This window comes from Purpureocillium takamizusanense, chromosome 8 (genome assembly GCF_022605165.1).
Source record: "Purpureocillium takamizusanense chromosome 8, complete sequence".
NCBI lineage: Eukaryota > Fungi > Ascomycota > Sordariomycetes > Hypocreales > Ophiocordycipitaceae > Purpureocillium > Purpureocillium takamizusanense.
In genome coordinates, this window is record NC_063075.1 from 1,146,526 (window position 1) to 1,168,564 (window position 22,039).

General features: G+C 57.5%; 3 protein-coding genes across 3 annotated transcripts; 2 read left to right on the top strand and 1 right to left on the bottom strand.

Moving 5' to 3' along the window:
• Nucleotides 1–1,792: 1,792 nt before the first annotated feature.
• Nucleotides 1,793–5,048, top strand: JDV02_008403 (uncharacterized protein). Its single transcript, XM_047989997.1, has one exon. The coding sequence runs from the start codon at nucleotides 2,047–2,049 to the stop codon at nucleotides 4,756–4,758; it is 2,712 nt and encodes a 903-aa protein (XP_047846003.1). The 5' UTR covers nucleotides 1,793–2,046; the 3' UTR covers nucleotides 4,759–5,048.
• A 4,601-nt stretch (nucleotides 5,049–9,649) lies between these two features.
• On the bottom strand, nucleotides 9,650–10,045 carry JDV02_008404 (uncharacterized protein; the record flags this gene model as incomplete). Its single annotated transcript, XM_047989998.1, has 1 exon — nucleotides 9,650–10,045. One exon carries the CDS (start codon nucleotides 10,043–10,045, stop codon nucleotides 9,650–9,652), a length of 396 nt encoding a protein of 131 aa, XP_047846004.1.
• Nucleotides 10,046–15,935: 5,890 nt separating this feature from the next.
• JDV02_008405 (uncharacterized protein) lies at nucleotides 15,936–16,217 on the top strand (the record flags this gene model as incomplete). The annotated part of the gene is made up of 1 exon (XM_047989999.1): nucleotides 15,936–16,217. The coding sequence occupies one exon, from the start codon at nucleotides 15,936–15,938 to the stop codon at nucleotides 16,215–16,217; it is 282 nt and encodes a 93-aa protein (XP_047846005.1).
• Nucleotides 16,218–22,039: the final 5,822 nt, after the last annotated feature.

A 22,039-nucleotide genomic window follows, 5' to 3' on the forward strand; every position in this document is an offset into this window, starting at 1 on the left:
TTCCAGCACCAACTTGGAACTGCCAGTAATAAGCGGGCGCCAGGTGCCAGGTGGCCTTGAACAGGCCCCTGTCGGTTAGGATGATGTGCTTCCACTACTAACTTTGTAGGATAAGAGGCACTGTTGCATTCACATATCAATTTCAGGCTCCAGCTTTCGGTCAGAAAGCATAGGTAGTAGCAACGATGCCCGGGCAGCCCATCATCCGTTTGGGTATGCGGTGTTTGCTGCGCCGCCGGGACGCTTGACGATAGGTAATGTCCACGGAAGATCGAGCGACGATAGCCTACTCGACTTGCCTACACCTGGGGCCAGTAGAGGGGAGCAAGTGGGCGGCAGACACGGGATCATCGACCCATGCCAGGCAGATCCAGTGCGGACGCCCTACAAGCACTTTCCGCACACCCCTGTCCCGGCCATCAGTGCCCCTCGGTCAAGTCAACAAGGGGCACGCGACACTCGGACGCTGCTCTTGACGGGTCCCCGTCGGTCCCAAGCAGCCCCTCAAGCCCCTCCGGCTGCGCCGCCATCTCCAATGGATCCCTTTTTACTCCACGGGGGCCCCACCCGCGACCGCCCCTCCATCTTGAACGCCCATTGCCCCTGCAAAGTCTTTTCGCACCACAGTCCTGGGCCGCCTTGGACACGACATGTAACCCTTCTTCCAGAGCACGCCTGTTTGAATTGACCATCTCCAGGGTCTGGAGTGCTTGTGCTCGCCCGTGAACCTCTACCCGTCGGCAGCAAGTGGCGCAAACTCACACTCACGCCCTTGATCAGCTTGACACTGAAGACCGGTGCGCTTGTGGCGCGCCTCTCCCCGCTTTGATCGTCCCTTCTTGTTTTCGAGAGGGAGGGTGGCTAGTGGGAACTGCAGAGGCGAGGCAGACAGAAGTCAACGCGTTTAAGCTTGCGATGCAATGGGTTACTGAGGGAGTGGCCGCGGGCGGGGGTTGGCATGGCGGATGTGACAGGCAGGCAGGCAGGCAGGCAGGCAGGCAAGTAGGCACTCGGATAGTCCATCGTCAGCCACGGCTCTTGGCGAGCCTACCCTACCTTGGTTCGCTTTGATGCTTTATCCGGGGCATCGTATTGTACGTGTGCGGACATGGCCGGCTGGGCAGCTGGCGTGCAGGCCGGCGGGCGAGTTGTGGCTGGATACTTCCTTGTCCCGCCGTATCACTTTCCTGAGCTGCCATCGCTTTTGCCCTCCTCCTTCTTTGCGCCAACCCGAACAGATGAATTGTGGCTCGAACTTGTGCAGAAACAAAATATTACAAAGTGGTAATGAATCAGCCAAGGTACGTATCGTAGAGTGGCGGTTCGGTGGGCGGCCGCGGCAGGAACAGACCGGTACGGTACGTACCATACCTTAGTACTGGGCCGTAGTCGAACCCAGGAAGGTCCTGCCTGCCTCGCGCTTGTTCATCTTGTTCTCCATTTCGCCGCCGCCGCATCGTCGGTCCGTGTACTAACAAGTATTCTAACGCAGTAGCTCAACCCCATCCGCGTTTCGCGCTCTCCTCTCCGCCGCGCCCTCCCCCATCCCATCTCGCCTTTCGTTCTCTTCTTTTGCCTTGTTTGCCTTTGGTTCCTTGGCGCCAGCTATCTGTCCCCTCGTCTTCCACTACCTTTCCTTCTTTTCCTTTCTACTTCCTTTCCCCCTTGGACGCAGCTTATCCTGCGAGGGTCATCGTCCGGTCCCTCTTTCGGCCGGCCGCCAATACCACCACCGCCCGCTTCTCGTCCTGCGTCTGCTGCTGCTGCCGCCTCTGCCGCCACGCTCCTCTGCTGTTACTGAAAGCCTGCCGACGACTGCTACCATCTCTGGACTGCCGGGACTCGCATCTCCCCTTCGGTTCGCCATCGCCTCGCTCCAACAGCAGCGGTGCGGCGCAGCAGCAGATTTGCCGTCGATCAAGAGTCTGTGCTCTTGCGCACCAACGAACACCCACGCGACGCCGATCCGTTAGCATCGCCGGCCTCATCCGGCTTCTAGACGCTCATTTGCGCCCGTGAGTTGACAGCGGCTCACACGACGATACCATGGTGGCCACAAACCACCAACGAAATGGAAGCGGCCACTCGCAGCACCAACTTCAGCATCAGCGTCGCGGGCCCTCGCCCTCTCCTCAGCGCGCTGTCCGCCCTCGTTCGGCCATGGACTCTGCCAGGCGTCGCTTCGTTGACGCCCTCGTCTCCTTTCTCCTCGTTGCAAGGCGCATCGGCATCGCTCTTGCCTCTCGTTTTGCAAACCGCCGTTTTGCCTTTTCCGTAGCTGCCGTCGCCATCATCTTCGCAAAGGCCGTCCATATCTACGCCCACCTCACTGCCCTCCCGCCGACCGACCTGATACGCTATGGGTTCTCCTTCTTCGCCCAGGACTCGGCCTTTCTCCTCGTCCTCCGCATACTCTTCGACACGCAGCTTTTCGCCAACGTGCGCTGGATGCGGATCATCGTCACCACGCTGGCGTCCCTCGTTGTTGTCGCCGTCCTCATGCTCGCTGGCATCAACATCTCCTTCTTCGCCGTGGCAGGTTCGGAGCTGCACTGGCGCAACATTGGTGTCGCCAAGGACGCCAATTCGTGGACAATGTTGCTCACGGGCCTCGTCTCCTGCTCCGTCGCCGTGGGCATCATCCTGTTCCTCGCGTGGCTCCTCCAGGACTTTTGCTACCTCGTCGCCGGCGTGGCCCTCGACATTCTCAAGTGGCCGTTTGCCTTCGTGCTGAGCAAGATACCGTTTCGGCTTTGGCGCGCGTCCGGCGACGCCAACTATGAGCATGTCCCGCAGTATGACCTGGAGGGTGGCGCCGAGACCAAGTATAGAGACGACGAGTCTTCGGGCCGCGAGCCTCCAACTTCCCCAACGCAGCCCACGCATCCGACTGGGTGGTGGATGGTGCTTCTCTGCATTCTCGTCGGCCTCACCATGCTGGTTCAGGTCATCACCACGGCCGTTCGCCCAGACGAGACCTCGTTGTCTTTCATGTCTTGGACGTTGCCCCTGCTGCCTTTCATAGACTTTGCCCATTCCTCACCGACCCTTGCCAGCTTGCTCCCCTTCCACGGCAGCAGCATCAACTACAGCTGGGACAACCGCACCGCCCTCGTCCAGCCGGTCCCCTTCTCCTGGCTCCCCAAAGATGGGACGCCCCTACCCGGCTTCACCGACTGGTACGGGAATGAGCCGCACTATAGCGCTTCTGAGGACCCTCTCAAGATCTCCAACTTCGAGGACGACCTGCTGCCCGCCCTCAAGGGAAAACTCAAGGACGTCAAAATTCGCAACGTAATGCTCATCAAGCTCGAGAGCACCCGCAAGGACGTATTCCCCATCAAGAAAGATGGCATTATCTGGGAGAAGCTGGCCAAGTCGTTCAAGAACGGGTCATTGCCCGACGAGGCTGCCGAGAGGCTCGCGACCCTGACCAAAAACGCCAACTTTCTCACCGGCGACTATAGCGACGGCTTCGAGCACGCCGGCACGAAGCGGCGCGGCGGGCTCAATGTCAACAGTGCCCATACGACTAGCACCTACACCCTCAAGAGCCTGGTGGGCACGCTCTGCGGCATCACGCCCCTCGTCGCTGACTTCAACATCGAGCCCTTCAATCACATATACCAGCCGTGCCTGCCGCACGTCTTCAATGCCCTGAACAAGGTCAACAACGCCACAGGCGCAGGCCCCAAATCCCGGGCCAAGGGCGACTACACGTCGTACCGGTGGCGGTCCTTGTACATGCAGTCCGTTACTGACACCTACGACAAGCAGAACGCCGAGATGCCCGTGCTGGGCTTTCTCAAGGAGAACTACGTCACCAAGGAGTACTTGCACACGGACGATGCCAAGTTCGGCAAAGTCAACGTCTCCGACATCAACTACTATGGCATGCCTGAGGTGGTCATCAAGGATTACATCCGTGATGCCTTTGCCACGGCCAAGAAGAACGACGAGCGTGTCTTCCTAACACACCTAACGAGTACGACACACCACCCGTTCGGCATGCCCGCCGAAGAACCGTACGTCCACCTTACCGGCGACAATAAGTATGACGACTTGTCGCACTACGTCAACGCTATCGGCTACGTGGATCGCTGGCTGGGCCAGATCCTAGCCATCCTCGATGAGGAGGGCGCGGCGGACGAGACGCTGCTCGTCCTCGTCGGCGATCACGGCCTCTCTATCGCCGAAAATAACGGCATCACGCCTTACTATAATTCTAATATTGGCAACTTTCACGTGCCTCTCGTCGTCTCCCACCCGAAGCTGCCGCATATCGACATCAACGACGCTGTCGTGTCTCTTCAGATCCTCCCGACGATTCTCGACCTCCTGATTGAGACGGGGTCGCTCTCCGAGGCTGAAGAGGGCGCTGTCCGCGACCTGGTCCGCAACTACGAGGGCCAGTCCCTCATCCGACCGCTCCGCAAAAAGTCGGTCGCGACAGGCGAAGGCGACTGGCAGTTCACTATCATGAATCCCGGCAGGGCCACCCTGTCGGTTCGCGACGCCCGGACTCCGAACCGGCGCATCATCGTACCCATCGTCGAGGACACTGAGTGGCGCTTCACCGACTTGTCCAAGGACCCTCACGAGAAGGAGCCTGTCCTTTCCTTTGGCTTCAAGTCGTTCCTGCGTGCCGTGGAGAAGAAGCACGGTCTGGACGCGTCCAAATGGGCCGAGGATGCGGCCTTCATGTCCCGATGGTGGGTGGATGAAAACGCGAAGCGTTACCGCTACGACCCCAAATGATACCTTACCTCATATAATACTTGTCGTTTCTTTGCATGGAGTTTGTCTTACACAAGGCGGCTGTTTTCAACAAGCATATTTCTGTTTGTTTCATGTTATTTCTTTACCCCCAGGCGAAGGTGTTGGGATATATCTCGCCATGTACTTATAACGTTGGCTAGCCCATGTGCTTGTCTTCGTAAAGGGGGGACGGGAGTCTCGGAGCCTGGCGCATGGTGGTAACATGACGTTACGAGAGTGATCGGTGCAAGGAGCACGGCGTCCAAATCAATGTACAAGCACAATAGAGCGGCATTCGCTCTGTTCAAGACGGGCTCGGACGTGTCTGTTGCCATGAACTATTGTGCGACCGGTCGAAGGACGGGGTCGTAGGAGTGATAGGCGTTACTGTTAGATGAAAGACTTGACATGCCCGGCTTTAGTCATCGGAAAAGGTCTCGACGGCGCATAGGTCGAGTTCCGACAGAGGCATGGCGTATGAAGGCACCACTCCCGACAACGGCGTCGATCGCCATGGTGCTATGGCCTTTTACACCCAAGCCGACCATGAATCTCTAGGTATCTACCAGGCTCCAAGAGACCGTGATGCGGAGGTTCCCAGAAGTTCCAGCCGCCGCCGGCCCCCCATTCCTTCACTCCACAAGGGGCGTCATTCTGTTACTGCAAGCATCCCCCTTGCAACCTCCCCGCCTCCGCACCGCTTCGAACAACCCGGGCGAATCCGATCGGTTGATTACCTTATTCTGGCAGTTGCGGATTCGAGAAAGCCCGGTAGGTCAGAGCGCGCGGGTCGTCGTCCGACGCCATCCGTTGTAGATAAGTGAGCAATAGTATACGATTGACCACCCCCGCGGGTGCTCGGTGCTCGGGCCGGGGGGGGGAGTGGGGGAGGAGTCAGGTCATGGTTTCGAATATACAGCAAACGAAGTAGATAGAATGTTTGTTTTTGCTTTGTTTGCTTGCTTGCGAAAAAAGGTTTTTCTCGGGGGCCGGCCGGAGGCTTGGCGCGGAGAATTATTCACGTCCGGGGCGCCGCGCCCGTGATGATGGGAGTGGGGGAGGGAGGGGGAAGGGATTAGGTAGCTGGCCGTACGAGACGTACTGTACATGTCGACGCGACGGGACTTCCGCCCGGTGTTTGCTGCTGCTGCTGCTGGTGCTTCTCTGCTTGCGTGATGCACCATCGCGAGGCGGGACGCGACCAGCTGTCCGTGGTCAACGCTCGCGGCCCAAGGTATGGATTGGGAATGGGATGGGGGTGATTAACTTCCACCCCCCTTCCCACTCTCGGGGTTCTGGGCCCTTGTGGCGACTTGCCAAAGCGGTGATGCCTGCCCCGTATGTGCCATATTATAAGACGCTGCATGCTATCACATTGTATATGCGGCGGTCGTGTGTAAGTCGACCCATCAGCCAGCCAGCCAGCCAGCCAGCTACCGGGTCTTTCTCCGTTGATCACATGTCGGTGTATGCTGCTGCCCACCTGTGAAATTACCAAAAGATGAACCGGCGGTGGTGGTGGTGACCGGTGTATGCCGCTGATATGGGGACGTGGATGCGAGCGGCTGGCTGAGTGCCATATCTGTGAGTCCTGTCTGGGGTGGGTGATGAGGCGAGCTAATGCCATGATTTGCTGCTGCTGCTTTTGGATGCCACTGGATGGCCATAGCGACGTTGTGTATCTCTGTAGATACATGCCTAAGAGGTGCGAGCGCCCGCGCGACTGGGCGATGGTGATGCGCAGGGCACGGGAGAAGCGAGCACGCCCACGAAGCCACGCTGAATGACACGCGGGTAGAGCCTTGGCTTGGATAGCCGTATGAGCGAGCGGGTGTGCGAGCCTGTTTTGGCGAGCGGTATCATCATCAGGGACAGTGTCTCCTCCTCGTGCAAATAGATAGCAGCACGGCGTGCCCTCGTCTTCGGCCTAGCAGTCAAGACCCGTTGCACGCCAGCCATCATCAGCATCACCCGTCACATCGCTGCTCCATTCACCCATCATCATCACCGCGTTCCCGCCATTTGCTTTTTTTTTTCTTTCCGTCCATGGTAGCAATGTAGGATCCAAGGGATGAGCGCATGCATCGGCCGCTGCGGGACCCCCATTGACTGCTTTGCCGGTCTTGAAAACCCCGTCAGACAACTGCCGGAGGTCCCCTCGTCCAGATGCGACGACGACGACAGACCGACCGACCGCCCGGGGAGGGGACTCGTCGCGTGTTGCACGACAGCGGAGCGGGTCGCGGCATGTAGACGCTAGCGTTGTACTACATATCCGCGAGGTGCTATGGTTGATCGTGGTGTGAGTGAGTGAGAATGGCATCGCTCGTTGATTCGAAACACTGGAAGAAAAATCACCTCGAAAAGCGCGCGCGCTGTTCACGAGGGTCGCTTTCTGTGCGAGCCTTGTCCAAGCATACATGCACACATTCGTATAACACACGCCACGCGCCCTCTCATCCTCACTCACTAGTCGGCTGTTTCTCGTCGTCGTCGTCGTCAGTCACCGAGGCGCAGCGACGCCCATTGGGCTTCAGGGACCAACCCCAACGTCGGCCAGTATCCGGCGCTGTACGAAGTACCCTGCAGCCCGCCGGTGAAGAATCGCGTGGCTGCAGCTCGCGTCGGATGGCGCCTGTTTCGTCGTGTTCGGCGTATGCAGGCAGGGTCCTCTCGCACGTCGTGACATGGTCAGCAGCCTGGGCTATGCGTGACTGAGTCTTTCAGCCGCACGCCCCCTGATGAGGCGACAGCGAGCTTGCTTCCTCCGAGAGCATGGCTTGCAGCACGCGCACGATGGCGCACGAGCGCCCATCGACGGCTACAGGGCTTCGGGAAATGCAAATGACCAGTCACTTCGTCAGCAATGCCAACATCTTCACCTCGCGAGCGCCTGGGCGTTGTTGTGCAGAGATGAACGTCTCGCCCAACAGACCGCGGGCATACCGAACAAGCCCAAAACACGCAGGGCCAGCCGTCAGGTCCCGACGAGGCATCACCGCCTCCATTCCGCCGGGGGATGCCTGCCTTCTCGCAGGTTCCAGCACGTCGTTAATCCGGCATCGGCCGCCAGGGCTCGACACCGGGGCATTTGTATATCCAGGGCGGCAATATTAGGGCGGTCATCAGAGACCGACAACGCTGCCAAGCGCATCTTGGACGACAGCTATGTTCTCGGAGGGGGAAAAGAAAAAAAAGAGATACGGCAGGGGGCGTGTGATGCATACTGGAATATTCCACGGCCCCTTCTAGACCTCCCACGCCCGTGTCCAGGCAGCTGGGCCAACGAGTCTTCCCGCCCACTGCAACCAAGACAGCTCGAGCAGGCATCAGGTGCAAATGTGTCAAGGGCGTCAGGTCCAGACCGCAGGTGCCGAGAAGCGCCGCGCCCCAAGGCAATGGTCACTGTCAGCCAACGCGTTGGGCCGCGTTGAAGCCATCACCACGGCCAGAGTCCCACCGCGGTCGCGTCAGCAGGACTGGAGCCGACTGAAAATAGTCTTTGATGCCTGCTGCCCCGCAGCCTGAAGGGCAACGGTCGAGAATGTTCACAACGGGGCCAACATTAAAGAGAGAGAAAAAAATTGCACGCGCCGCGAAAGGTACCCCATGGTCCATCTGAAACACAAGGCCCTGTCGAGGTGGCCTGACTGCCATTAGACTAGTTAATTCAAGCTCCAGAGTAAGCGAAGCGTGGCCACCGAACTTGGCCAGCTGTGGCTGCCGCTGGCTCACGCCGCGTGGACACTCTGCCAATCGGTCGCATCCGTCAGCCAGCTGGGGTGCGGTGCTGTGCTTCGCAGCCCGTGTCAACTCGAACTGGAGCTTCCCTTCATGTCACTGTGATTGACTTCTGTGAAACCCTGGTGGAGCACGCGGTCGCCGCCTCGCCTCTGTCTGGTCCGCCGCTCACGGCTTGGCCGGGTGTCGGGGCGGAGCCGAGGCCACGCTCTTCAGCAAAGACGACGGTCAGACCTCGTATGATATTGGTCGACGGATTCGCTTGGGCTCATCCCCCAAGAGCCTCTATACCTCAAAGGACACAGAGGCCTACCACGATGGCGTCGTCCATGCCAGAGAACCGGCTCACGTGGTTACGCAGACAGTCGCCGAGACATCCGGCCGGTGCGGGTGCAGGCCGTTCCGTTCCTGTTGTCTTGATGCAGGTCCGGGAATGCCGCCTGGGCAAGCCACCGCCGCAGCTAAGCTCGCGTCTTCCAGATTGGTTGAGCACTCGCCCTCGCCAGACGCAGACAGACGATGCTGAAATGTCGCCTTGATACAGTTACGATGCCCCTCAATTGCTGACACAATCTTCCGAGGGGGCCCAGGCCCCATAGCTGGCCAGCTTAGGCAAGCCATCCAATGGTTCCCCAACCAAGACCGAATTTAAAGTTTGCGCCCTGGCAGACGATGCGCCAATGGACGCCAGCCTGATTGGAGGCGCCGGTAACTCTCCTGGCGTCGTACCAGCTGCCTCAACAGCAAGACGAGTACATACGTACGTATGCAGAACTCGGGGCTTTTTTTGGCGTGAGGCTCAGAGCAGGTTGAGCAGGGCTGTGACACCTGAGCCAAGCCAGCCAAGCCCGCCCACCTCGCAGAAACCGTGGGGGCACCGCTATTGCTGTACCACCGTCCCATGCGCAGTGCGCACAGGGTCCTCACCGGGCGGGGACGACAGAAGATGTTGCACGAACTGCCAAGCTGGGCTGGTCAGCGCTGCTCGCGGTCTGGACCGCCGAATCCTGGCCGCTTCTAGACGTGAAGCACGAGGACGAAGCACCCGTCGACCAGATGTACGTAGTTCCGCACAGATGGGACGCGGGTCGGCAATTAAAGTCGCGGGTCGGCATCTGCTTGCTGAAGAGTCTTTAGGGGCCTGGGCCCTTCAAGGCGTGCGCTTTTCGGAAGAAAAGCAGCCAGACAACCGGATGATTAGCGGGCGCCGCAACGGCAGAGACAGCCGGCCACGGCGCTTCCTCGGAAAGGGGCCGACAACGGCATCCGTCGCCCGCCCTGCTGCCAGGTGTTCGCAGGCAGTGCCGTCCTGCCGCGCCCCGCGGGTGAATCCACCGGGCGGTGGCTGGCGCCTAGAAGCGGGTGACGGGCAAAAGTAATCCTTGGCTTGGTAGGTAGGTTGACGACAAAGCGTCACTCTCATTCCGTCGGTGCCCAGGCACTGGCTTGACTCAAGGGAGATTGCTGCGCTCTGCGAGCTCGAAAAGGCAGGGATGATGAAAGGCAAAGGGTATTCAAGGTGCGGTAGCGTGCATGGTGTGCCCATGTGCTGTAAAAGCCAGCGAACAGCATCCGGAGCGGGGTTGTGTATTCAGTTCCCCATCGAAGGTTTAGGTGGTGATCTGTGGCGGCAAACACATCTCGATCCGGTTCCAGTCATCCCGGGTATGCGCATAACGGGTCGCTCTGGCGGCGATGGACACAGATCCAAGGACTACTTTTCGTGTCGCGGAGCCGAGAGCAAGTCGTGATGGAAAGTCGCAGGAGCATCGGGAGACGCAATTTATTGCCGTGCTGCACTCGGCTGTCCATGTTTCGTTATACCCGGCATGCATCGACGATGTGATGGATTCTTGCTTGGCTCAGGGGAGTGCTGCGGAGGTTTAGGTCCATCTCTCGCCACTTGCTCCGGCCGGTGACAGGACAAGACACAAGACAAGTTTTTGTTTGTTTCGTTCATTGCCCCATGGGGACCACCATTTTTCAATGGGCATCGCGAGGTGGGGGTCTAGGTGAGTGAAGCTCCGTCAAGTCCGTCTATCCTCGGCCGCTTCGTCTGGTTGAGCGACAACAGGCTGGCGGGCGGGTGGCAAATCCGGACCCACACCTTCCCCTGCCGGCGGGAGCTCCCTGGCCGATCAGTTAAGGTGGGGAGGACGTGGTGCGAGCGGTTACAAAGTGCAGCCCTTGTTGAGAGATGTTGGATGTGTCACCATTGGCTGAACGGCCATCGAGGGCCAGCGAGGAGCAACTCGATGTCCGGATGAGGTGGATTTGATGCGTCTGCGCAGATCAGGTCGCCATGTGGAAAGTGGTGCTGCTCGCTGAAACATGGCGGTAAAGGCCGTGGACGCAGAAAGCCAGCCAGGATCACCGATGGAGCAGCGGCGTTGATGTCCAACATACTGTGTAGGACCGAAGTGGTAGTAGTATGTGCCTAGTAAGTAGCGTTTGGGCAGCGAGCGGCACCCATAGCAACGGCGAGTCGAAGCGGCATGTCGGTTTGAGAACAATACCAACTACTGGCATTACAGTACGCGTCAGTTGCGAGTACATTGCGTGGTGCCCACCTCTGGACATGGCAGGACTGACGGTCGTCTCGGGGCGGGGCTTTTCAGACGACGACTCGCCCACATGGCTCCGTTTCAGACGACGCCATCTGGCCGTACGAGCAGAGGCAACAAGCTGGACCCGGAAAAGGGCTGCCACGTTTTGCACGGTGCTAGTAGTGGAATCGACGGCTGCCGCAGATGAAGTGCCCAGCGGGGGACTATCGAATGTTCTCGTTGGATCGAATGTGAGTAACCCTGCACTAACTTAGTCCTGGGTTGCTCGACAGTGTATGCACCTTTGACAGGTCGACCCCTTCTTTCTTTAACGCGCGCCCAGGACAGGGTCGCCTCGCAAGCCGCGGCAAAGGCAGCAGCAACAAACAGCAGCTGACGGCCTCCCTAATAAGCGTATCGACGCAACGCTGCTGGATGACAACACTGGTCGAGCATCTGCCGTGATGGCTACAGCCCGCAGCCCACAGCCGGTCTTTCGAGTCGCGCGTGGCATCCGCGGGTTTCGCATTTGAAGGTTGACGGGTTGGTCCATCGGAGCTGAGCCCAGCAGACCATTCGTCTCCGTAATAAACTGGGGTGCGCGTGGCCGGGCTTGTGGGAGAGAGGAGAAGGGGCCGAACGAAACGTGGGCCGGACACAGGACAGGACTAGCAGTAATTAGGACCAACGGCGCTCCGTTATAATGTGCTGGCCCGATCGAAGACGGAAGTGAGTCGCAAAACGGAGCGGCTGCCCGCGAGGTGCATTTGGACGGAAGCCGTGCTGGCGGTGGAAGCGAGGCGGGAGACGGAAACGGTGCGCGGATTGGCCTCCTCGATCGGAGATTTGCAGGGACATCAAGGAGTCGCCGATGGCGCTAGCCTGAATTAGGGCACAGCCTCGAAACGCGCCAGCTCGCCTCGACGGGCAGTCAGACACGACGCAGAATAGTACCTAGATAAGGTAGGTACGTTAGTACTTAGCACTACTCTTCTGTGCCTGCCTGCCTGCCTGCCTGCGTACTGCCAACCCGTCCAGCAGTGCAGTCGGGCTGCAATTGGAAGGGTCCATTGCACGCACACAAGCAGGGCCCGCGATACCGACGACTATGTATCCGAAACGCGGCCAACGGCGCCTCGCAATCCTAGGTGGCTCCGCTTATGTTTCTCTGCTGTTGAACCCTCTGCCCTGTCTCACGGGTTGGGCAAACGCACCAATTACCTAACTTGCCTGCCCTACCTGCCCAGCCCTGGTACTGCCTACTCTGGAACCTGAGGTATGGCGGGCAGTGCAGTCTGCAGCAGGCTGTCGCATGCTACAGCGCATACATACATACTACCTGCCTGGGTGCCACCTGCCCCGGCACACCCCCAGCCCTGCAACCTCCCTGCCCTGCGCCAGGGACTGATGCAACTACCGGGGCGCCGCCGCTTCACCAGGGATAACCTGCCTTTGCTCCTCGACTGGCAGGTAAGCCCCAGGCAGCCAAGCCTTGCCTGCTAGACAAATGAAACCTGCGCTCCAAGACACCGCCCCCGACGCGCAAAACGGCGACCCTACACGGGCAATACGTGGTAAACAGGTGGTACAACGCACGGGCACCGTCTTGCCAAGATGGCCGTCGTGTAATCGCGTTTGCAGGGCGGGACAGCAGCAGAGCATCGCGGCCTCTGCGCCAAGCGGTGCGTACGTACGTATGCCCGCGACACCTAATACTGATCCTCTGCGCCCCGATGAGTCACATGGTGCTCCCAGGCCGTCCCGGCAACACGCCGCACGGCAGGCGGGCATCATGGATATCCCATTCCGGCCTGCCGCCAGGGGACAGCAGCCCATGCCGTGCCGGCGCGCCGAAGCATCGGCCTTTGGAAAGGCTGAGTGAGATGCGAGAGTTCACGCAACAGGTTCCGGCACGTTGTGGTTAGCAGGAATAATAAACTACCTTGACAGCTTACCTAGTACACAAACGCCACAGAACCATCGACGCCCGAAGCTTACGCGGCGGCGGTAGCTCGGGAACGCGGCGGGCGGCGCGGGCGAAGGGATCGCCGGTGAGCCGCCACCACCACCACGGGCACGGCACAAGAGAGACGGCCATGTCAACGCCTGGGGACACTGCTGATTCCATCTGCTGGGCATTTGCCAATAGGCGTGGCCACGTCGTAGCGGCGTACGGGCATGCTCGCGCAATGGAAATGAGTGCACAAGTACCCGGAGGGCACGGCACAGGCACAACCAAGTCGTACTAGGAAGTTGGTCTAGTAGTAACGTCCAGGGTTCCGCCCGCCTGGCCGCTGTCTCACGCCTCGTCGCCGCGACCTTGTCGCAGTTGTTGCTGGCATGCCGCAGCCGCCCGTGATAGCCGCGGCAGTCAAGTTCCCGGCCGGCGAGATTCAGACACGTCTTGGACTGGTCATCCATCGAGTCCCGTGGCGCTCACGAGACGACGTGACGTGCCGCGAGGAGCACCCTAGCTCTCGCATCAGCACGACGATTCGGGCGTAAGCTTCCCAGTGGTCCCCCTTTTGCAAGCCCGCCAGCCAAGAGGAAGACGGCGGCGGCATCGGCCTTTGCGACAGGCATCGGACACGGCGCAGGGAAACGCACACACAACCTTGGAAGCAACTAGTCACGGCACCAGGGCGCCGTAGCGCAGGAAAGGCATGAAAGGCTACTCTGCTAGACACGTTGCTGGCTTCAACTCTACTCGGCCTGGCCCGGAGGAGCGGGCAAGGCATTGGGGGTTGCCCGCTCGTCGTCGGAGGCCCGACGCAGCCGGCCGTGCCGCCCTTGCTTTGGGATGGCGCTTGGCATGCATGGATGGTATGGCGACTGGGGGAGCGCAGGATGGCTTCGAGAAGCCGGCTTTGAGTTTTAGGGCTTGAGGCTGCGACGAAGCAATAAAACGGCCGCCTCGCACGCCTCGCGCCAAGCGGCACATGGGACGAAGCGCGGAAGAACCTTGTGAAGAACGGCTGCAGGTGCTCCTGCTTCAGTATGGCTTTGTACCCACATACTGCGTGCGATTGGGGAGAGTGCCTGGAAAGAAAGAAGAAAAAAAGGAGCCCGCTCGCGCCGTCCGGACGGATAGGCGCAGGCAGGGCGGAGCCCGACTCCGCCGCCAAAATCACCTACGCTTATTTGGTAGGTACGGAGTACAGTGCTGTGTACACACACAAGCCGCCCGGCAGCGGTGGAAGGTGGCTGGGCTTGGCCAAGGTTTTGCGGGCGATGGTTGGCCTCGGGTGGCCGGCTCGTTGGTAAGAAAAGCAGCCATCAATCGGTCGGTCAGCAGACCACGAGCAGAAAAGACGCGTCGGTAACGGCTAGCTGCAAGCCTGGGCAAGTACCGCTACGTACATATGAGCGAGCGAGCAATGCATCGTGCGTTGCAGCCCGCCAAAGAAAGCAGTGGCCCCTGTGAGCCTTTGTGTTGATGCGGCCCCCCGTCTTGGTTTTGTTCCTTGCCGTGCGCAAAAATAAGCCCTGCCGTGCGTGCGTCTTGAATCAACTTGAAGATGGCCAGCGTTGCGCTGTGGCGGGCGTTGCCGCCAGGTACAGTGGGCGTACCTACCAAAAGGTACCCCCGCGCAGGGCCGTCCCCTGCTGCGCGGCGCTGGAAGGGCCGGAAGTTGCCCTGCAGGACAGGCGGCCGCGTAATAGCAGGTAAGATCCATGAAAAAGGGCACATTGCGCGCCTCGTCAAAGCAGCTGCCTCTCCAAATAGAGTGACGAGCGAAAAGCCGAGGCGGCATTTTCTTCAACGCACGTGCAATGCAGTGCTATAATTGCACAAGGACAGGTCGTTGGGCAATACGTACATACAATATAGTCATGCACTGTAACAAAAACAACAGCGACGACAAACAACAAAGCGTAAGAATTATGCGGAAGCCCAACTGCCAGCCCATGCCCCCGGCACCCCGGCATCAGGGAACAAAAGCCTCCTGGCGAAGCCCGACCGACGACGACGACGACGACGACGACGACGACGACGCGCACGCCCCCCGGCTCCCCGGTAGCTGCATGTCCCGCGCTGCGCGGATGCTTGGGGGCACAGCAACGGAACGCGGCGCAGCCTGCCCAGCGCCCCGCTACAGCGCATACCCGCGCTTGAGGGGCATGGATGCAATTGCGTTGTGCGCCTACTGGGGCGCGGGTGGGTGCGCGGCCTCAGCCGATCCACGTACCGTGGACACCCCATCCATCAAAATCGTCGATCGAGCCACCCCAGCTCACACGCCCCCCGGCCCATCCATGCCAGTCCCAGTCGTGGGAACCCCCCCCCCCCCCCCCTCCCCTGCTCTCGCAAAGACAGTGACTGGCAGGTAACCTGCGAACCAAGGCCCCGAGACTCATCGCGCTCATCGAGGCCCATCGAGAAAAAGTGACCCTGCCCTCCCTTCCTCCCTTTACTTTTAACAAGGCTGGCCTCCCACACACACCCCCCAACCTTGCTCGCATCTTCCTCCTCTTCCCTCCAGATATATTCAAACACACAAAGACGCAACAGCGGTCCCTTGTGATAGCTCCTCCTGTCCGCCACCAACTGCTTCTCACGCTCGCCGACCCACGCTCGCCTGTGTATACATAAGCACCGGCCACCTACCCACGTCTGACATCCATCTATCTCTGGCAACCAGATCCGATTCGAGCAGACGCCCACCCCGGCCTAGGCACGATTCAGGACGCCCCTTCATTTGGGTAAAAATACCCTTCTTCTCAAACCAAAGACCCTTGCCGAAGAAATCGACAAGACAGACATACCCCTTTTGGGTTATCAACACTGAGGCCTGTGCCCGCGTCCGCGGCCCCCCTGTCTCACGCAGGACTTATACACATACACACACGCACACACACTTAGTAGGGCAACGCATATATACCTGCACCATGCCCAACCGACCAGCCAGCAAATCATTCGTCTCCTCCTCTTCCTCCTCGTCGTCAGACTCGGACGCGTCCATCGACTCAACTTCTGTCGCCGGCTTCCGACACAGCATGGACTCCACCGCCACCCGCCCCGTCGCCTCGGTCGAGGTCTTGCGCTGCATGCGCTGTGCTCGGGCTGTCGAGGCTACCTCAACAGACGACGTGAGCTCGACGGGCATGGTCCGCATCGCCCACAACCTCTACTACTGCGAGAGGTGCGCCAAGATGGTGGGCTACAAGTAAGCGGCCGCAGGCTGGCCCGTGGTGGCTTACACACACACGCAACCGACGACAACGACGACGACTACGATTACTCTTTGCTATTGGAGCGACTACCCTGTTTTACCGGCGCTTTCATGGCATCGATACACAACGACATGTGTCACCTTTTAAGCGACCGAAAATGATACCCCCAAGCGAATCCCATTTGTTTTTTATCATCACCTTGCCGGCACAAGGACGCCTCCCACAGCCGCGACGAGCGAGCCACAGCTCGCCTAGATGGCCCGGTCCATGGCGAGATGCTTGTCTATGCCAGGGAAAGAAGCGCCTATCGCCCCTCGAACCCGGCCATGGCTGAGCATGCGCCTCTGCTGCGCTTGCATTTGGAGTTGTGTCGTGGATGCGAGACACTTGGCGCGTCGATGACTCGGTCTGCACCATCAGCATAACCTCGGGCAAGTCAAGGTTCCGGTTCGGATCGGTGATGCCGAGCAGCGACAGCCGCCAAGGCACGCGATGGCATCCCAAAGCCTAGCTGGACAACCCAATAGGGCCGAAGCATATCCAAGGCTGATGCCCAACTCAGCGTCGTGCAGCAGAGCTGCGCCATACCCTGGTCCCTGTTTCGCATCGCCTCCCCCGGCGCCCGGCCAACCACGCTGCGTTCGCGTTTCTCCCTGGTCGCCTTGTTCGTCGGCCTGCATGCAGGCAATGATGCCGGGACATGGCACGAGGCTGTGCCCGCAGCTGGGAAGGCACGAGAGAATGACAGATGGGGGCGCCTCGATCTGAACATTGATGCTGCTATTCTTGTCTGCGCGTTGCGGCATTTGGCTCGAGCGGCAGGCTGCCTGCGGGCTGCCGCTGCAATGGACGCCCATTCCGCCGAACAGCGCAACAGCAAGGGTGGCCCATGCGTCGCCTTTTGACACTTTGCAGCGCACTGGTCATGTCGCACGCCGTGCAGTCTGCCACGAAGACGCCGTTGCACCACGGGGTTTCAGCGACTGCTGCGGCCATGTCCCCGTTCGGGGTTCGCTGCGGCGGCGACGGCGGGACCGCCACGGTCCTGCGCCATGCGCGACTGGTTTTGGCGCCGGAGCTCACGTCCAACTTGGACACATGCGACCCAGTCAGGCTACGGGAGGGGGGCTGTTTGTATGCTGGGGAAACCCGCCGGCTATGCAGATGGGGAAGGTTGCACAGCCTTGAACGAGGAGGTGGGCTGGGCGTTACAGTAGCAGCGAGATGGGAGCAAATGAGGACAAACTGGACAAGGACATTTCAGAATGTGTCTTGCGGAGGACGAGGGACAGGCTGCTGGGTCAGCCCGTTTGACGACATAATTTAGATGACGATGAATATGAAATCACTGGCCTCGTCGCCTGCATACACACATACTAGTCTCTTGTCTGTCTTTGTCTTCTCTTATCCCCATCATTTTTTGGCTACAATTTTCTCTCATCGTGCCGCCTGCAAAAGCAGGCCATTTCGTCGAGCCTCGCACGCAAGGCTTCCCCGGTGCCATGTGGTTTTGTCAATTGGCCGGCGTCCGTGCGCCGCAGGGCGCGCCGCTTAGGTGAAGCATCTGCGACGGGCCCTTTTCCATCAAGGGGGGACGACAACGCTTGCTTGCCTGCTTGGCTCACCAGTTCGTCGCATCTTGTACGGCTATTGCCCGTTTTGCTCTGGCTTTGGAACACACAAGGGCAGGAGACGACACCAGCCTCCCCCCGCCCGCCAGAGATTCAATCGTATGGTCGCTTTGTGCTGTTGGTTAATAGCGAGCCCTCTGGCTGCAACAATGGTGGGACATGGACGGATTGATGGGTCTGGTGGGGCATCGATCGAATGGTTTGAGCGGCCTATATTGTCGACTGGGAGAACACAATAGAGGACGGCTATTCAATTAGTCGCGGCCTGCATGATGCGTTTGATCTTAACTCGGAAATAGATGGACAGTGCCGACTCGAATAAATAAAGAGCAATGCTGTTCGCAAGATGGAAAAAAACCCAAGGCTTCTTTACTGCACGGTACGGTACCTACCAGTACTGTAGCATGCGTAGCAAGAAAGTAAGGGGGTGCGCTACACTCTCCTGACGCTTAGAGCCAAGTCTGCTGCGAGTAGCAAGCATGTCTATCAAACCCGAATAGGGCTTCCTAGTAGTTACAAGACATGACTCAACAGCAACTCCTCCCCACTACGTCCATCTCATCCCGCAAAGCCGTAGAGGCCCCCCTATGCTGCGTGATGTGTTGCCGAAACATGCAAGAGGTTAGCCTAACTAAGCGCTTTTAAGGAAAACGACCGTAGTAGCCATTGATGAGGCTTCAATTGGCGTGGGCGCAGTCGAGCGCCTGAACGTTTACTACATGCACCGATCCCTGTTAGGTGCTAAAGGTGAGCCTTCTGTAGCAAATGGAGGTACTATAGCGCAGACACTGGCTACGGCATTGCGCGCATCGCAGCAATATGTTTTGGTGCCATCGCCTTGGCAACGCGATCAAGGGTCCTCCATTACGTGACCGAGGATGCCACCTGATTCGGTGCGGACTTTGAGTGTCTGGTAGGTTTTGTTGCTGCGAGGCGATTGGCTGTGATGGCCGCCGTGACAATTTGCGAGGATATGTCTAGAACCGGGCTCATGGGATTGTCGGTCGGCGAATTTTCCTTTTACCGGGGTTGAATATCAAGTTTCGCAACGGCTTGCAACGATACATCTCAAAGTGCGCTGAACGGCCGAAGAGTCATCTTTGATAAGTCATGTGAGTGTCGTTATACGTCAAGTTCCAGTCTCATAGCACGTAAAAGACTGCATACCATCCGTGGGAGCCGAGCTCTGGGAAATGTACCGCATCAATGGCATGTCAAACTCCGGATAACACGTCGAGTCAGTAGAGGCTTTAGAAAGTGCATAGAGTATCCTATTGATGCTGCCTTGCGCTTACAGGGGTCTAGCTATTCCGTCACGGGCTGAAATTCATACGCAGATCTAAAGGCGCGAAAGAGAGCAAGTCTCCTCGCTTAGTCTATTCGTCGCTTTTATAGTCAACCTTTTCCCGCTTCGCCACAGACATGTAGACGGGCCAAGAAGCCCGCGCTATCGCGCTGGATTTACAATCGTTGGCAAGCGGCTGGTCTGTGCAGTGTCGTCGTCCATCTATAGCAACTTTCAGTTTTCGATCGCGTAGAGTATAGATATAGGTGAGTTAACATACCAGCCTCTTGCAACGTCTCAAAAGCTCAATTACTCAGAGCCCCAGGGGTTACGGCTTTCCATGCACTCTTTCTTACAGATGCATGGCTATGTGTCCGGATCAATTCAGGGAGCCACTGACCATAGCCAGGTTTTAATGCCTCTGGGCATCGCCATTCTCCACTCAGGCTCACTTCCTGCGCCTGCTAAGTATAGCAAATCGGGCGCTGCCCGGGTATGTGCTGCCTGCTGACGCGGAGCTGTGCACGGATCCGAAGGACTCTATTCCAGGACTCCGAGCATGTCAACTTCCGCTGCAGCCTAGATGAACATTTAGAGTCGGCAAGGGCAATACTTTGGCCTAGGATAGAGCCCTTGTAATATCCTGGCTGGCATGCCAAAGCGTTGCTTTTGAGGCAGCTTTGACACCATATGCGAAAGGTCCTACGTGGAATTACGAGCAGTAACTTCTTCACGCCATGCTGCTTGCGCAGGTCACTCGGTTACCATCAATCTATCCTCGCCCATAAATCTCAGCGCATAATCGGAGAGGTTGCATGACGGGGCGCCTTCATGTTACGTTGACGTCCGACCCTGCCCGCGGCATAGGACCATTTTGTCAAGTGGAGATGGATGATCCTTGACCATGGAGCAACTAAAGAAGAAAATTCCGAGTTCCAAAGGCCACTGGGCGGTATTCTTGCTTTCCGGTATAGTCAAGAGGGTGATGCTCGCGAGTGCAGCGTGCATCTGCTGCACAATTACTTCCTGTACTCTAGGTTATGAAGACATCCAAATGATATCCGTCAGCCAGGGTTACGGGCTGTCCTCCTCGTCACGGTGCTTTTGTACGTGCGGTGGCGGAACGTGGCGGACAACGTTGGCTATGCTGCAAGGTCTCAGTTGAGTGCCAGAGATTCAAGTGCCACGTACGACTACCAGGGCACATGCAGCACCAGAGAGGAGACATACGCCAGGGTCCAGCCGTCTTAACCAGCAAAGGAAATACTACTTGAGTTGCTAATCAGCGAGTCCCAGCCAGCCTGGCCAGCAACAATACCCATGTCTGAGGGGAAGGACGAATAGTCCCCGTGCGATGGCACGACAAAATCAAAGCGCGGATGCGACGGTCCAGACCTTGCTTCACCCACTGAGTGATCGGCAAAAGCGCTTTCAGCAACGTCAAGACAAGCAATTCTTTTACCGGCGCACACATAGTCTGAGGTGAATGCGACTGAGACTATCGCGCCACCTTGGACACGTTTCAGACATTACACATGCCCAAGCTTGTCCAACTATCTGAGTTCGCCTCTGATAAAATCATTAAGGTAGCTGCATGCCGCCGTCTGGCTTCAATGGGGACTCGTCTCTAATCTACCTCTACTCGACCAGACGTCAGATTTGACTTGAACGCATCTTGGTTTAGCAACGTTTCCTTAGCCATCATAAAGGTTACTCTTGCTAATTTGGCATTTTTTGTTGCATTAGGGCTAGCGAGCCCAATTCCGAACAAAACGGCTGAGAAACGACAAGGAGGATCAGTCAGTATTCCCTATAAAATTAATACCTAGTATTAACTATATATAATACTAATATTTTAACCTTAGCTTATAAATATAATTTTATTATTAAGTATTATTATGCTTATAAGTTTTTATACTTATATTATACTAATAGAATTAGATCTATTTAGAGGTAAATATTTATATACTATTATATTAAGAGATTTATTTCTAATATAATAAACTAAAACTATAAACTTAATAGGTAAGTCCTTTCTCTATTTTAATATCATTCTTATTTATTCTAATATATATAGGGCTAAGGGGAAATATAAGTTATAATTAAGTAATTATAAGAAAAGATATATTTATTAAGTAAGTTTATAACGGGGCGTTAGGGCCGAAAGGCTAACGCACGTAACGCCCCCGCTTGGCGGGCTACTAGAGCCCGTTTCTCAGGCGTCATAGAAGCTTAGATCTCTAGGCCTCAGTCTTACAGTTAACGACCCACTGAAATATATCCCCTCTGGCTCTAAGATCCTTCGTGCCCTTACCTAGCTACGCACGCGGTTGAGCGTGGCCGTTACAAAGTTTAGGATAGGTAATAAGCTATCGTCGGGAGATTTCAGTCGTAATAAGGAGTCCTGAAGAAGGTTTAGCTTAGTCGACTATAAATGGGTTTCTATCTATGTTTAGCTACTAGTAATAGGGAGTTTTTGCTCGACCCTATATTTCGATATTAGATCCCTAAAGTATGGCTAGGTAGCCACTTCTCACTGCTTAAGAGCGAGGGAGACAGTTTATGCCTCTGGTCCCTCCCTCTCCTTCGTTCCACTTTAGTTCTCTCTCTCTGCCTGTCGTTGTGTCTCTCTGCCGTCCTTGTTACTAGCAGCTGGATGTTGACGGGGGTTTGTGCAGTAGTTCGTTCCGAGGAAAAGAATCGGACAAGGCCGGAGAAGGACGATTTTAATGGAAGTTTTCGGGCGTGGGCCAGGGTCGTACGTTGATGTCTCTATTACGTACGGGCGGGAAGGTTCTCCGTCCACCCTGTTTCCGTTCACGCAGTGCCTATCTTGTCTAATCCGGCGCTGAGCCTCGTCTCGCCCCATGTTCAATGTCAAGCACATACCCATCGCAGTGCAG